This window comes from Myotis daubentonii, chromosome 1 (assembly GCF_963259705.1).
Source record: "Myotis daubentonii chromosome 1, mMyoDau2.1, whole genome shotgun sequence".
In the NCBI taxonomy this organism is placed as follows: Eukaryota; Metazoa; Chordata; class Mammalia; order Chiroptera; family Vespertilionidae; genus Myotis; species Myotis daubentonii.
Genome location: NC_081840.1, coordinates 10297738 through 10312566, shown reverse-complemented (window position 1 = coordinate 10312566; position 14829 = coordinate 10297738). Strand labels below are relative to the sequence as shown.

Here is a 14829-nt window from a genome sequence, read left to right as displayed (position 1 = left end):
TGTTATAAAGTTCATGGGGATTAGTTAGCTAGGTGCTTGTACCTGAAGTGCATTTTCTATAATGTTTCTTTTTAGTTGCATGTTGCCCTTCACATATGGTAGAGAATTATTCTGCACCGTGATTGATACATGTGGAAGTAGCTACCTTTGTTCATCTTGCTTGATTGTTCCTTGAATAAAAATCCAATTTTTGTTTTGTTGGGTGTGCTTGTAAAGGTATATTGACTTCTAAGGATTATCTCACTTTGAATTAACTGGAGAAGATCATAGTTCCCTTAAAAGCCTTTTAATCTATTCTTGAAGAGTATTCTCTTTTTTAAAATATATTTTTATTGATTTCAGAGAGGAAGGGAAAAGAGAAAGAGATAGAAACATCAATGATGAGAGAATCATTGATTGGCTGCCTCCTGCACACCCCACACTGGGGATCAAGCCCGAAACCCGGGCATGTGCCCTGACCAGGAATAGAACTTCGACCTCCTGGTTCCTAGGTCAACACTCAGTCACTGAGCCACGCCAGCCAGGCCTGAAGAGTATTCTCATGTTGTCCTTTAGGAATTAAAAAATACAGCATTTTCAGTGTACCTTGGGCTTTGTTTCATTGAAATAGAACCACTTTAATGAGTCTGCCTGCTGCTGTGGACCTGGGCCTGTTCACTCTTGTGTCCTGGGAGTCTAGTGCAGTACCTAGCACACAGTAGGAGCTTGGTGAATGTAGGCCTGGTAAGGTCCCAACAGCAGGGAAAGAGAAGAGCATCACACTATACAACAGTAATATTGTGTCTTTAATCCATCTGAATTTAAACATATTGACACAGCTAACTATGTGCCCTTTGGGACCAAAGAAGATGATTCATAAGCAAGGGCTTGCTTGAGTCACAACCCCTCTGAGTCGAAGTAGAGCTTCAGGACTGGACCCCATGAGCCCATTGGAACGGTAACTGGTCAGTGAAGATGACTGACCTGTCCTTTTAGCCCACGAAGGCCAGAAGCATGTGTGGGGTGATAAGGAAGCGGGTGTTCCCTCACCAGGCGAGAGTCCCGCTCTGTGAATGATGTATTTCACATACTTCTGGCCTCTGCAGGAAGAAGCCGATCCTGCTGGTGCACGGCGACAAGCGAGAAGCTAAGGCTCGCCTGCACGCCGAGGCCAAGCCTTATCAGAACGTTTCCCTCTGCCAGGTAAGCTGCTGTTGCCCTTATGCTTGGACTGAGAGTTGGAAGGAAATTGAGACATTTCATCTTTCTACCTGCCGAGTGCAGGAATCCTCTCTCCCGCATCCCCCACAGGTATTGTCTAGCTTTGGCTTGACTGCTTCCTGAGGTAGCCCTTGTGGTTAGAAAGATTTTTCTTTATGCTGACCTCATATCTCTGTATCGGCGTTCTTCAGGGAAACAACCTATGGGAAACATACACATCTCTGTATGTACAGGGGCTGCTGGCAAGTCCAAAGTCCAGGGAAGAACAGGTGTTTGAGTCCACAGGCAGCCTGGAGACCAAATTTTCTTTTCCTTGAAAGGGTTGGTCTTTTTTTCTCTTGAGGCCTTCAGCTGATTGGATAAGGCCCACCCTACATTGTGGAGGGTCATCTGTTTTAGTCTAACAAATACTTTCGCTGCCACATCTGACCAAATGTCTGGATGTTGTGGCCTAGCTAAGTTGACACATAAAATTAACTATCACAGCCTTCCTCTTTGTGACTTCCACACATTGGTCCTTATCTTTCTCTCTGGAGCACATGCAATAATTCTCCCCCTAGCATGTGTCGGTGGTTCTTATGTTTGAAGACACCTCCCTTAGTTGTCTCACGTTGTTCAGTTGTATTGGATGTACCATGGATCCCCTGTCTCTCCCCAACTTCCAGTCCTCTGGTTGCCACTAGTCAGCCAGCGTGCCTCTCAAAACCTGGGTCTCAGCACTGTGATTCAACCACGTACTTCCTATAGTTGGAATTTGAAAGCATTCCTTTTCCCAGCATATCTGTAGCTCATTTCTACACAGATAAGCCTTAGCTTAGCCATTGCCTAAAATCCAGTTGTTTTGCTTTTGCTTTCCCAAGCAGGAGAGGTTAAACTGCAGTAGGATAGCTCTCATCAGACTAAAAAAAATAACACAGTGGTTAAATCAATAGAAATCGAGTTTTTCAAAGACTACTTGTCCTGAGAAGTTTTGGAGACATTGTGGCGTGCCTGCTGGTGTGCTCCAGACCGGCCACTAGAGGGCGGAACGAGCTGCAGTCTTTCAAACCTTGTGCAAAGAGCTGTTCAGAAGCTCCCAGATGTAGTCAGGGGTACAGAAGGTTTGTGGCCCCAGCCTGGCCTATTGAAATACCTTTATGCCTTGTCTGTAAGATGCATTATTGACGTTGACATCAGTCAAAGAATCTGTGTATGCTAACACTTCTGTTTTGTACATGTGGGGCCAGAGGTCGGAGATTGAGGCCTGGGCTCTGTCCCAGCTCTCCGTGTACTAACGGTGTCATCCTGGGCTCATCGCTGACCCTCAGTCCTCCATGGTTAAGTGGGCTGCTGATGCTGTTCTTCATTGGGTTGTTGTACAGGGATGTGGTGCATTTGCACCAAAAAGCGCCCATTAAATATTATCGGTTGAAGTTACTATCAATCTTGATTTTGTGCTTAGACTTGCCCCAGATCAAACAACTTATAACAAAACTAAACTCAAAAGCCAAGTCTCTTGACCATTTCCTCTTCCCAGCTAAATATCAATTTACAGAGTAGCAGTCTTCATTCCAGTTTTGTAATTTTAAAGACATCAAATACAGTTCCCTGTTCTCTCTTCTGTGGCCAGACAAATGCATGCTGGGCTGTGAGCACCCCACGTGCTGAGTGTGAGAGGATAGTGACGGGCCACCTGTCCGTGAGCATCTCCAGGACAGGGCCTGTGCCCTCCGCTGTGTGTGTGTTCAGTTGCTTCACTGCCTCCAGCGAACGGATCCACCACCTGTCCTGTGGCCGGTGGGCGGGGCTTGTAGCAGTACTGCCAGCACAGGCCCCGTTCCTACGCGCTTGAAACACTTTTTCTCACTTACTCCTAACAACACAGAATCCCCCAACAGCACCATCATTTGAAAGAGCAGTAAGATGAAGCACGGAGATTTAAATATTTTTCAAAGTCATGCAAAGTTGTGAGCAAGGATTTGTGTGTTCCTAACTGCTATTTTGACATTACTATTTTAACTCTTTCCTAGCCTATATCTGGGACATAGTCTGTTTAACCAAGGTCTTGCTATGCTGGGTGTTAGATAAAATGTTTACTTCTCCACTTACGCCTCATTTATACGTGAAGGTATCATTTTGTAACAAGAAAATGGATTTAATATATTCTTTATTTTCAGTGCTTGTTATGTTACTAATGTAAGAAAACTTCTGTTTTAACATCACAACACAAGTCTTTCTGATGCCACCACACTCAGTGTTTTTTGAATACGCGCTGAAAACTTTTTGCATTTGTTAATTTCTTTATAAGTCACATTTCTCATTTTAAAACTTTGCATAGAGTCTCATTTGTTTTTGACAACTAAAGAAATTAGGCTCTTTAACTTCTAATTACTATAATTAAAAGTGCAGAAAGTATTGAGTTATTCTGGGTAACTTTTTAAAAAATAAAGGTTTTTAAAAACAATCCTCACTGGATATTATAAAAGCTGTATTGTTTATCAAAAGCTTGTCCACTAGAGGGCAGTAAAAGCAGTTAAAAAAAAAAAAAAAAAAGACCTGAACCGTTTCTAATTTAATTTCCAATAGGTAGGGATATTGAGTTTTTTTTAATAAGTGACTTCTTTTTCATCCTAGGCAAAGTTGGATATTGCATTTGGAACACACCACACGTAAGCAATTTTTATGAACTGGGGAGAGGGTATGGTTTTAATAGATCAAAGGATGCTATTCAGAAAGGCCCTTGAAGGAATTCGGGTGTGATGATTTTGCTGGGGGCGGGGGAGATGTTGGGGGAATGCTATCAGTAAGGAATTGGAGCAAGTGGAGTTGTTTTCTAACAGCCTGAAGCTACAATACTTTCCACACAAAAGCCTGAATCCCTGGTGCCATTTCTGCTTTTCTGTTCAGGACATAAACTGTAGGAGAATAGATCCTGTGGTGTGTGGTCTGTGGTTATGAGTGACTGTATGTGTGTCAGTAACGCGCTGTGGATTCCACTACGTTAAAGAGAGTCTTTTATAAGATTCTCAGTTGCATCAAATAGAGAATATTGTTAGGTCAGCTTCATCCTGTGATTGAAAAAACAACTATTTTACAAAAAGTGTCAACTCAAGAGGCTGATGCCTGTCCCTGCTCAAGACAGCTCAGAAATTTCTTCTAAAATGCTCTTCCGAAGTCTGCCAACCAGACAGGAGGAACCTGTGTTACTTCCTACTTGGCACGTTGCGCCGATGTCCGCTGGGCTCCTGCTTTAGGTTAGTCCTGCGGCTGTTTCTGCTGAGCCCTTTGACATAATTGGTTCTACAAATGAGAATAAGGACTAGACATGGTCGTCCCTATTTCAGCCTTTTTTTATAAAGCACGTTTCTCTAGGAAGGATTTGTGAAGTGAATGTGACCGAGCCTCATCTGTCTTCTAGACCATCAGTGGAAATGGGTAGCTGGCGGCTTCCGGCATGTTCCTTCAGGCGTCTGTGTGTAGGGCAAAAGGGAATCTCTTAGAGGGAATGTGAGTCTTCCTGTGATCGCCGGTTTCCTGATGGTACGGTGCCCTGAAATGAGGGCACACGTTCATCTTTCTCTCTATCCACTTAAAACTGTATTGTCCAGTTTGCTTCAAGAAAAAGGAACCAGAGCTAAAAGAGTTGAGCCATTTCGTAGAGGAGACCTACCGACCCTACGTTTTCTGCTCTTAGATGCTCTTGAGTAAATGTTGCGGCACTTACCGACCATCCCTAATTGGAAGCTGCGGTCTAATAGAGGACAGGGTCTGAGGGCTGTTGAGGGTGGACTCAGGCACCGCAGGATCAGTTGTTGTGTGTGTCACACTAAGCTCACGGGATGCTAATTCAGGCAGAGGACACAGAATGGCATTGTGTAAGGCGGCTCAGCATCTTCCCCAGGCCCCCGGTGCCAGGCCCCTGTGCTGGCCACGCCTTCTGTGCCAGCAGTCAGCATTTCGAGGACAGAGTCGCTCTGTATTCCACATGCTAGCAAGTAGTCACGGAGCCTGTGCCTTTGTCCAGGAGGGCTGGGTGTGCCGGGCCTGGCCAGGGTCTGACACACGGATGTGCAATTGAACCTTCATTGCATAGACCAGAGGCCCCAAGCGGATAAGCAGTTTTCCCTGGGTCAGTGCTGGGGACAGGAGTTTTTGTTTGCTGGCTGCTCCGATGGACTCATTGTTTCCTGTGGTTCATCCTGCCCTCCCCAACACACAAACCACTTGGCAAATTCATTCCTCCTCCTCCCCCCCACCCCCCTGGATTCACCCTAAATGCCTAAGGGAGTAATTAGGACCTTTCCCAACCATATAGAATGTGTAGTTTGCATTTTGTTAAAATGACAGTCTTGTAGGAGATTGAACTCGTATCTTGTAATCACTGTCCGTTGCTCCTTTTAAAATGTTTTAGAAATTATTCATTAAATATCTATCATATTCTTGAGACACAGCTCTGGGGATATAACGAGTTTGGGACATAATGGGTTTTGTTCTTGCAGCTTTTAGCTTTTTGGTCAGAGAGGCAAGACAAACACATGAGTTAGTAAAGGAGGAAAGCCTTGCAGCTCATGGTGAAGGGGTGGAAACCGCCTCCCCATCGGGGCGGAGTGGAGTGGCCACAGTAAGTAGGAAGTGGCTTGGAGACGGTGCTCATGTTAGCAGGCCTGTGTGGGCTCTGTGCAGAGCAGCTGGAAATGACCTGTTGCAGCCGTCCTGCAGGAGCCCATAGTCCAGTGAGGCACATTAAGCATGCTCTGTCCGTGTCTCTGAAGGATGCCTTACACTTCCAGGATGTCTCTCACAAGGCGTTAGAATTCTAAAGCGTTGCGGTTCCCCCAGAACTAGGAGCAAAGTTAGCTCGCATGGCCCTGAGAATCATAGGCGGGAAGGAGGGAGCCAGAGCAGCTCCACGTCCAGTTCCCTGTCTACCAGGAGCCAGGTGAACTAATGGGCTGACCCCAGGATGGCAGGGCAGACCTCTTTCCACTCCCATCCTCAGTCCTCACCCCGATCACACCTCGCCCACTCCTACCCCTGGCATGGTGAAGCCACGTGCAGTGAGAGGACGATCCGCATGTCTGATCCAAACAAGCTCTTCCTCTGGCTCATTCTGTGACCACTGTCTTCCAGCCACAGGCTGTGCAGCTGGAGTGGGAGACGGCGCCCGCTCTGAGTTACCGTGGGCACTGCGTGCTGGCATCCCGGGGAGCCTCTAGGGTGGTGCCTGGCACACGGGCCCTTCACAGGAACAGCTGCAGATTTAGGACGTGTCCCTCTCGCTGCCCCCACAGCACAATAGGCAACATGCAGGTCAGCGTTCTTTGAGGGAGACCCTATTTCTTATTCTTCATCCACTTTAAATTGTGACTTGATTGGCATGTGCCATTTTATCTCTGAAAGGATGCAAGCGACTCTCTGGATCTGTCCACGGTTCTGTTTGCGGAACTCACTGACATTCGTGCCTGATTTCCCTGATCAGTGGGGCTTAATGGGAATATTTGTAAAACTCGTATCATGGATTCATAGCTGGCTTATTCTTAATGACAGTCAGCTGCTAGTTTGGTAACTTTGCACATAAATTTGCCCAGATTTCAGGGCGCACATGTCATACATGGGAAGATTGGCCCACCAGCTGTCATTTCTTCAGCTCTGCGTTCACTTACCGTTTGCCAGCTCGTGTCACGTTCTCAGTGTGGCAGGAGCTACATCTCACTCTCTGTCCTTACGTTCTTTTCCGCATCATTTTATGCTGGCTCCATCCTGTCCAAACAGTACCCATCTGTTTATTTTCCCCCTGTGTGAACTGACTTACGTCAGTGAACATGAAGGAGCATTTTGGCCTCAATAGAAATGAAAAGTCAGGGCAGCGTTAGTGCCTTGAGGAGTGAGTCTCTGGTTGGGTAGAGAGAGCGCTTAGATTCCTGAAATAATTAGAAAACAAGCAGGAAGCTACAAACCATCCAACAGCAGATGACGAAAGAAAGGAAGGCGCTGAAGGACGAGTGGGAGTGTTTTACACCCACCTCAGTGCACACTGTACTTCATCTCACAGCAACCCTGTGAGGTATAAAGGGCTTCATCCTTCACGATACAAGTGTAAAAAAAAAAAAAAAAAACACAAAAAAACCAACAAGGTTTGGGGCATGGAATGACTTAGGGTCGTTTCGCTTCTCCCTGGTGGAGACTGGAGCTTAGGTCTTGCAACTTCAGCTGGAAAGCTCTTATTTATACAGTATTCCCTCCCTCTCACTGTTATTAAAGTAAGAGAAGTGTGTCTGATGACTAGAGGCCTGGGGCAGCCCCATGGGGAAGAGAGGACTCAACCAGGATTGATTTGAGTTAATGGAGAAAAAAAAGGGGAGACTGACCTCAAGCCCAGGTGCACTGGTGACAAGTGTGGCATCTATGGAGCATGAAGATGAAGCCTCTTTCACACTCTTTTTAACTGCGACCCACAATAAGAAATGCTTTTGAGCCAAGCCAGTGTGGCTCAGTGGTTGATCATCAACCCATGAACCAGGAGGTCACAGTTTGATTCCAGTCAAGGCACATGTCCAGGATGAGGGCTCAATTCCCAGAACGGGCAGGCGTGCAGGAGACAGCCAATCAGTGATCCTCTCTCATCATTGATGTTTCTCTCTCCCTCTCTGAAATCAATAAAAATATGTTTAAGAAAGCAAAAAAAGTACATTTGACCTTTCAGTCTACCACATGCATCCATGCTTATGGCAAAACAAGTTTCTTGAACCAATACTGAACTTAAATATATGCAATGCACTGTTGAGTTTATTATTTATTCTTCTGCAATTTTTTTTAAATGCCAGTAATGACACAGCAAGAGGTTGTGGCCAAACTTTAAAAAACATTGGACAAGCCCTAGCTGGTTTGGCTCAGTGGATAGAGCGTCGGCCTGAGGACTAAAGGGTCCCAGGTTCGATTCTGGTCCAGGGCATGTACCTTGGTTGTGGGCACACCCCCAGTGGGGAATGTGCAGGAGGCAGCTGATCAATGTTTCTCTCTCATCGATGTTTCTAACTCTCTATCCCTCTCCCTTCCTTGCTGTAAAAAATCAATAAAATATATTTAAAAAACAAAACAAAAACATTGGACAAGAAGGTTCCTATTGTCCCTAATAGGAACAGATGATGCTGAATAGATAATAAGGGCCAGTCTGGAAGGGAGGGGTCTGAAGTGTCAGGACTGGCCATGTGGATGGGACGGGGCAAAAGTTCATGGACCACCAAGTACTCAGAGCATTTTGGGAGGTAGTTTTCTACCTACCACTGAAGCAGACTTTGATAATGTGTAGAAGAAAGGAGGATTATAGTTGTTAAAAGTTTGGGTAATATAAGAGTTTGAAGAATTCCTTTAGCTGTTACATTTGCATTAGAAAGATATTACATTTTTTGAAGGTAATGTTAATGCCTTCTGATGCCTTTTCTGTTTTTAAAGGAAAATGATGCTCCTGCTATACGAAGAAGGCCTCCGGGTGGTCATACACACCTCCAACCTCATCCGTGAAGACTGGCACCAGAAAACGCAAGGGTGCGTAGCTTCTGTTCGCTCTACGGCGGCGACTGTGTGCGCGAAGACAGGGCAAAAGCCAGAACATTTGCTTTATTCTTTTGTTTTTCTATGTTTTTAATTGTAAAAATCCCACACACGGCATAGAAAAAATACACATGCAGAGAAAAAGGATAGCATTCTTTAGTATCTCCCCTCCAATTTCTCTCTCTTGAGGCAACCGGTGTTAACAGTTTAGCATAATCATCCCTGTCTGTCTCTATCGTAGATGTACACACAGATCAATATCTACACACGGGTAGGTTTTTTCGTTTTTTATAAAATGGGATCGTACACACACTCCAGCCCAGTCCATCCAAGTATTCGAGGCAGGAAAGGGGATGCAAAGTGCAAGTTCTGAGCCCATTATTTTTCCAGTAAGACCCAGACCCAGTGGATAGCCTTCTGGTCTCCACTTCCCCCTGCTCCCACTGGTACGCAGGCTTGCCACTTCCCAGGGGGCATCAGAGGAAAACTTGGGGGTTAGTCAAGTGCTAAAAATCCCCCCCCCCAATCCCTGTAGCTTCCCATGAAACACATCTGCACGGGTGTGTCTCATGGGGTTGTGAATCTCAGAGAATCCAGCGTGGGATGGTTCAAGCTTAGTTTATATCGCCGACCCTTTGTCCTTGTGCACGGATGCCGGGTCTAGCTTTTCATCTTTTCTCAAGAGGGGTTTGGGTTTAGTTTTAGGGATTAGCCCAAATCAAATTTTAACCATTGTTCTCCCTCCAGGTCAGACCTTCGTGGTGACTAGCTGTAACTCGCCTTTCTTTCATTTAAGCCATGATGTACATCTTTGCCTTCTGGAGGTTAACAGCCTTGTATTAGAAGAAACTCAGGCATTCCTCTAGCAGCGTTTTGGGGTTCAAGTATTCACTGTCATTCTCCCCCACAGACCTTGCCACAGTTCATTGCCCAACCTGTGCTAGAACCCCTAACGTGGGATGTATTAGCTGACTGAGCCCATGTCCCATTTTTATTCCTTCATTTAAAAACATCATTGGCTGGGCAGTAGCTTTACATGGCTTAAAACTCAAAAAGTAGCAAGGGTGTGGAACTCCCTGCAGCTTCCCTCTCGCCACCCGGATCGGGCACTGTTATCTCGGGTTAGTCCAGGTTCTCCTCCCAAGACTCTGCAGTCTCATGCAGTGCGTTGTCATCTGTTAAGAAAGACATTTAAAGGCAGTTATCATGTGTCCCCTTCCTCACGGCCCTGCGGACCCTTTTCTGTATGCAGGTGTCCCTGCTATCCTTTGCAGCCGCCCTTGGTCCACCGTTTAACTTCTCACTTTTAAAATATATTTTTTATTGATTTTTTTTTTTTTTTACAGAGAGGAAGGGAGAGAGATAGAGAGTTAGAAACATCGATGAGAGAGAAACATTGATCAGCTGCTTCCTGCACATCTCCCACTGGGGATGTGCCCGCAACCCTGGCACATGCCCTTGACCGGAATCGAACCCGGGACCCTCCAGTCCGCAGGCCGACGCTCTATCCACTGAGCCAAACCGGTTTCGGCAAACTTCTCACTTTTAAACTTATTTGCCCTGTGACCATTTTCTCATCTTATTTTGGGAAGTGTGAAAAATGCCTCACACCTCAGCATCTGGTTTAGAAAGTCATCATACATCATGGCTCTCACCCAACACCACCCTGTTTTCTTTGGGGGGGAAAGGATTAATGAAATGAAAGATGTCTTTAATATTTCATTTACTGTAGGATTTGAAAGTCTAAGGTTTGTGTTAATCTAATATCATTAAATGTGGTATATACTCATTCCAGGCGCCAGGAATGTATATGTTATAAAAATACCCCCCAAACTACTGTAGCATATACGTCACGATGTGTTTGTTTATTGAAAGTAGATTTGTTTGTACATTTTTCTCAGTATAACTGTTATTCTTTCCCATTTTACTAAAGAGCCACATTGAGGTAGTCATGGGCACAGTCTTGCTGGGGTTACTACAGGTGGTGTGGCTTTGCTATAACAATTGAGATTAAAACTATTGACTGTTGTCATCACGCCTCAGAAAGCAGTATGTAAGGCATGGGAAGAAGGTGTGGTGACTGGATGAGAGGGAGCATGGAGTGGGGATTGGATTGGGAGAGGTGGGCAGAGGCTAGATCTTACTGGGTCTAAACTCACAGTGAGGTCTTCAAAAATAATTCTGAATGTGATGGAAGCTGTCCGAGTGGCACGGTCAGATCTATGTTTCGTAAGGATCTCTGCTCACCTGGTGGAGGCGCGGTGAGAATTCCCCTCCTCCTCAGGGTGAGTGCAGAGTCAATGCAGAGAGGCCCTGTGACCAGTGGCCTTTCCGACGGTTAATAGGCATTTCTCTCCCGTTCCAGAATGTGGGTGAGCCCCTTGTACCCACGAATGGCCCATGGCACCCATGGGTCTGGAGAGTCGACAACACATTTCAAAGCCGATCTCATCAGCTACCTGATGGCCTATAACGCTCCTCCCCTCCAGGAGTGGGTAGATGTCATCCACGCCCACGATCTCTCCGAAACCAAGTACGTGCCATCTTCGCGGTTCAGGTGCTCACGGCAGGTGATGCCTGAGAGCCGCACGGGGTCTGGAACGCAGGGTCTTGGAAGGAGGCTGGGTGCGTGCGGCCGCCCTTCATGACATGATGAAAGAGGAGGTTGTCGCTGTGCGTCTCCTGGTTCTCTGCCCCTAAAGGGAGGCAGGGACTCTTCCCATGCACCCTCGGCCTCCTGCTGGGTCACTGCAAGTGAGCAGCTCTTGGCCTGGCCCCTTCCCCTTGCAGGTGCTCCACCACTAGTGGATGTGCTTGACAATGAGTTTCAGTATCAGCTACTTCTCTGAGGAAGTAGCCCAAGAAAATGGGTTGGCTCTTGGAACACTTTATGTGTATTTTGTGACTTGGGGTCCATAAATCACATCACTACGTTCTATAATTTACATCTTATATTTCTGTAGTGTTTACCTCATTGGATCAACCCCAGGACGCTTCCAAGGAAATCAGAAAGATAACTGGGGGCACTTTAGGCTTCGGAAGGTAACAGAATTTTTACTATTTTAACTTTTTTTTTAATTTAATGTGTATTATCTCCCTATTTATTTATTTGTTCACCATCAAAATAATTGGTTTTATCAGGGTTATCTCCCTCTTTATTTATAATTGTATGTTGTAATGACAGCATTACAATATATCTAGCACAATTCGGGGCCAATAGTAGGCACATGATAAATTGATTGCCTGATAGTTTTCAGTAATTTTTAAAGTTTTGTTATGCTTGTTCTATAGCTGTAGATTATTCTAAATGGACTTTTAGTTATATATCTTGTAACAGAGATAATCAGAGATTCCATTTTGTAGCACTTGATCAGCATATCAAGGACTTTCAACATACAAATTTAGCAAAGCAGAATGTAGTGTTGAGTAGAGGCTATAACAATTAGCTATAATATATTTTGTTTACCAAACCAGTGTCCTTAAGAGAATTATTACTACAAAAATCACATTTGCTGCTGGTATGAAAATGAACATAGAATGGTCTTTAACAAAATAAAACAACCAGCAAGTTGAAGATTAATATCTTCTTTATTGCCTTTTAGAAAACAGTTTACTGACCTTCTATAATAATAAAAGCATAATATGCTAATTAGATCAGACATCCTTCCAGATGAAGCCGGGGCTGCGAGGAAAGCCCAGGTCCGGGGTGCCAGAGGGAAGCCGGTCCTGGCTGGGGGTGGAGGGGTGGGGGTGGGGAGGAATGGAGGAAGGCCTACTCTTCGGGTCTCTAGTAATAATATAATGTCCCTAAAATGTCTTTGTTAAAAACCTTACCTCTTCTTCCATTAATTATTTATGTTATGTAAGGATTCCCCTTGGTTAATGAAAATTTTAGTGTTTTTTTTTTTAACTGAGACTATAGCTGAAAGCAGGCAGGATCTCACAGCCAACATCTTTATGTCTTATTTTTTTTAGTATTTTTTTATTGATTTCATAGAGGAAGGGAGAGGGAGAGAGAGATAAAACATCAATGATGAGAGAGAATCCTCGATCAGCTGCCTCCTGCTCGCCTCCTACTGGGGGTTGAGCCCGCCACCCAGGCATGTGCCCTGACTGGGTCCTGACCTAGAGAGGTAGAGCGCTCTGGCTAAGTGCATCGCGTTGCAGGCAGATGCCCACCCCTGGGTTCGGGTCCTGACTTTGGCTTTCACTGTCACCCTTTCACAGGTCCTGAAAGAGCACGCCTCGTCCATACCTAAGGCTGAGGCTTGGCCCGTCGTCGGCCAGTTCTCAAGCATTGGCTCCATGGGGGCTGACGAATCCAAATGGTTGTGTGCTGAATTCAAAGAGACCTTGGTGACCCTGGGGAAGGAAAGCAGGGCTCCTGGGAAAAGCCCTGCTCCCCTCCATCTGGTGAGCGCTCCTCCTCCCGCGTCCCTCGTCTGCAGTCTCTCGTCCAGGCGAGGAGTCAGTGGGCAGTCAGTCCTCCTCAGAGAGAGGGTTTGGTTCAGTGGGTTGGGATGGAAATGGTGGTATTTGTAATCGAGTGGCCCTTGTATTGGGGGTGCTGGTGTGTGTGGTTCGGCTAAAGCTCTGCGTCAGCCACCAGCAAGCACTGGTCATCCCTTCCAGGTTGTCAAGCCCAGGAAGAGATGTTGGGAAGGCATCGCCTGCAGAATTACGAGCATTATTATTTACTTAGGCATCTTTGAGTTAATAGTTAATTTTGCATTTAATTCAGTGTTACTGTGACATGTCAGAAGAAAAACTCCAATGAAAGTGTGCTTTTTTATCATCAAAGTAGAGGCCCAGTGCACAATTTGTGCACTCGAGGAGGGGGCTGGGGGGTCTCTCAGCCCGGCCTGTGCCCTCTCGCTGTCCGGAGCCATCAGTCGAATATCCTTAGTGCTGCCACAGAGACAGGAGAGGCTCCTGCCACCGCCGCTGCGCTTGCCAGCCATGAACCTGGCTCTGGCTGAGCGGTGCTCCCCCTGTGGGAGCACACTGACCACCAGGGGGCAACTCCTGCATTGAGCATCTGCCCCCTGGTGGTCAGTGCGCATCATAGTGACCAGTCTTTCCACCGTTCTGTTGATTTGCATATTAGCTTTTTATTATATAGGATTAATTACCAGAAATTCTGGTTTTTTTCCTGTAAGATGGGAACTTTTTAAAATTTAGAGCACGTTTTATAAGCCTCTCAGTATTTTTAATTGAGATTTCATTTTCTTAAAAACCAATCAGCAATTCTTTTAACAAATAGTTTCTTCAGCATGGTAACTTCCAAGTGTCATTGGGAATTTTTCATATTTCTTTTTAGATCTATCCTTCTGTGGAAAACGTGCGGACCAGCTTAGAAGGGTATCCAGGTAACTGTTGGGAAACCTGCCACAATTGTATTTTTTGTGTATATTTCACAAATGCCCTAGCAAACTTTTAAAAACAAGAAATAAGAACTTTCTCATCCCCCTTGGGATGAGAAAAGTATGGGTTAGGAAATCAGAGATGATGTTTCTCTTAACTGGGTAAGAATCGTGAACACGGGTAACATTGAGCGCTAGTTATGTTCCAAAGATGGTGCAGGTGGCAGGTTGTGGATGTTATTTAACCCTCACAGTCACCCTCTGAGTGATTGCTCATCTCGTTTCTACCAATAAGGCTGCTCTAGCCTCTGCCACCAACAGATTGGCTGTCCAGGCAAGTCATCCAGATGAAACCTGCTGCCCTACTGCTCTGTGCCCTTTCAGAACAGATCCAACATGCCTGGCTCTAATCTTTCTCTCAAGTTCTAGGAGTTCTCATCCTAGTCTGCCCCAACTGTCCTGGTCTGAGGCTGAAACAGAGGCGCTCCACACCTCATCTTGCAGAAGGAGGCTAAGGATGTCTCGCCCTCATGAGGACGGCAGTTTGGGCCAGGATTCTTCCTAACACTTCAGATCTGTGCTGTTGCAGATATTAAATGACCATCCCGAAACCCCTTCCCTTTGCAGATAGTAAACACTTGCATTTAATATGCATCCCTCAGAAAGGAAGCCCACTGAGAGGACACAGCTAGTGCAAGTGCAGACATTTCCTGTCCAGGAAGTGTTTTCTAAGATG

At 45.7% G+C, this 14829-nt stretch overlaps 1 protein-coding gene across 3 annotated transcripts in view; it reads left to right on the top strand.

Annotated features, from left to right (window-relative positions):
* The window catches only part of TDP1 (tyrosyl-DNA phosphodiesterase 1), a 53203-nt gene that overhangs the window by 8881 nt on the left and 29493 nt on the right, over window positions 1–14829 (top strand). For all 3 annotated transcript variants that reach the window (XR_009451896.1, XM_059688292.1, XM_059688301.1), the window contains exons 5-11: window positions 1086–1182; window positions 3814–3848; window positions 8632–8724; window positions 11096–11263; window positions 11694–11772; window positions 12958–13143; window positions 14051–14099. Coding sequence is in view for 2 of the 3 variants with exons in the window: in XM_059688292.1 (XP_059544275.1) it covers window positions 1086–1182; window positions 3814–3848; window positions 8632–8724; window positions 11096–11263; window positions 11694–11772; window positions 12958–13143; window positions 14051–14099 (707 nt within the window). In the remaining variant the exon portion in view is untranslated. The remainder of the gene's footprint in view (window positions 1–1085; window positions 1183–3813; window positions 3849–8631; window positions 8725–11095; window positions 11264–11693; window positions 11773–12957; window positions 13144–14050; window positions 14100–14829) is intronic.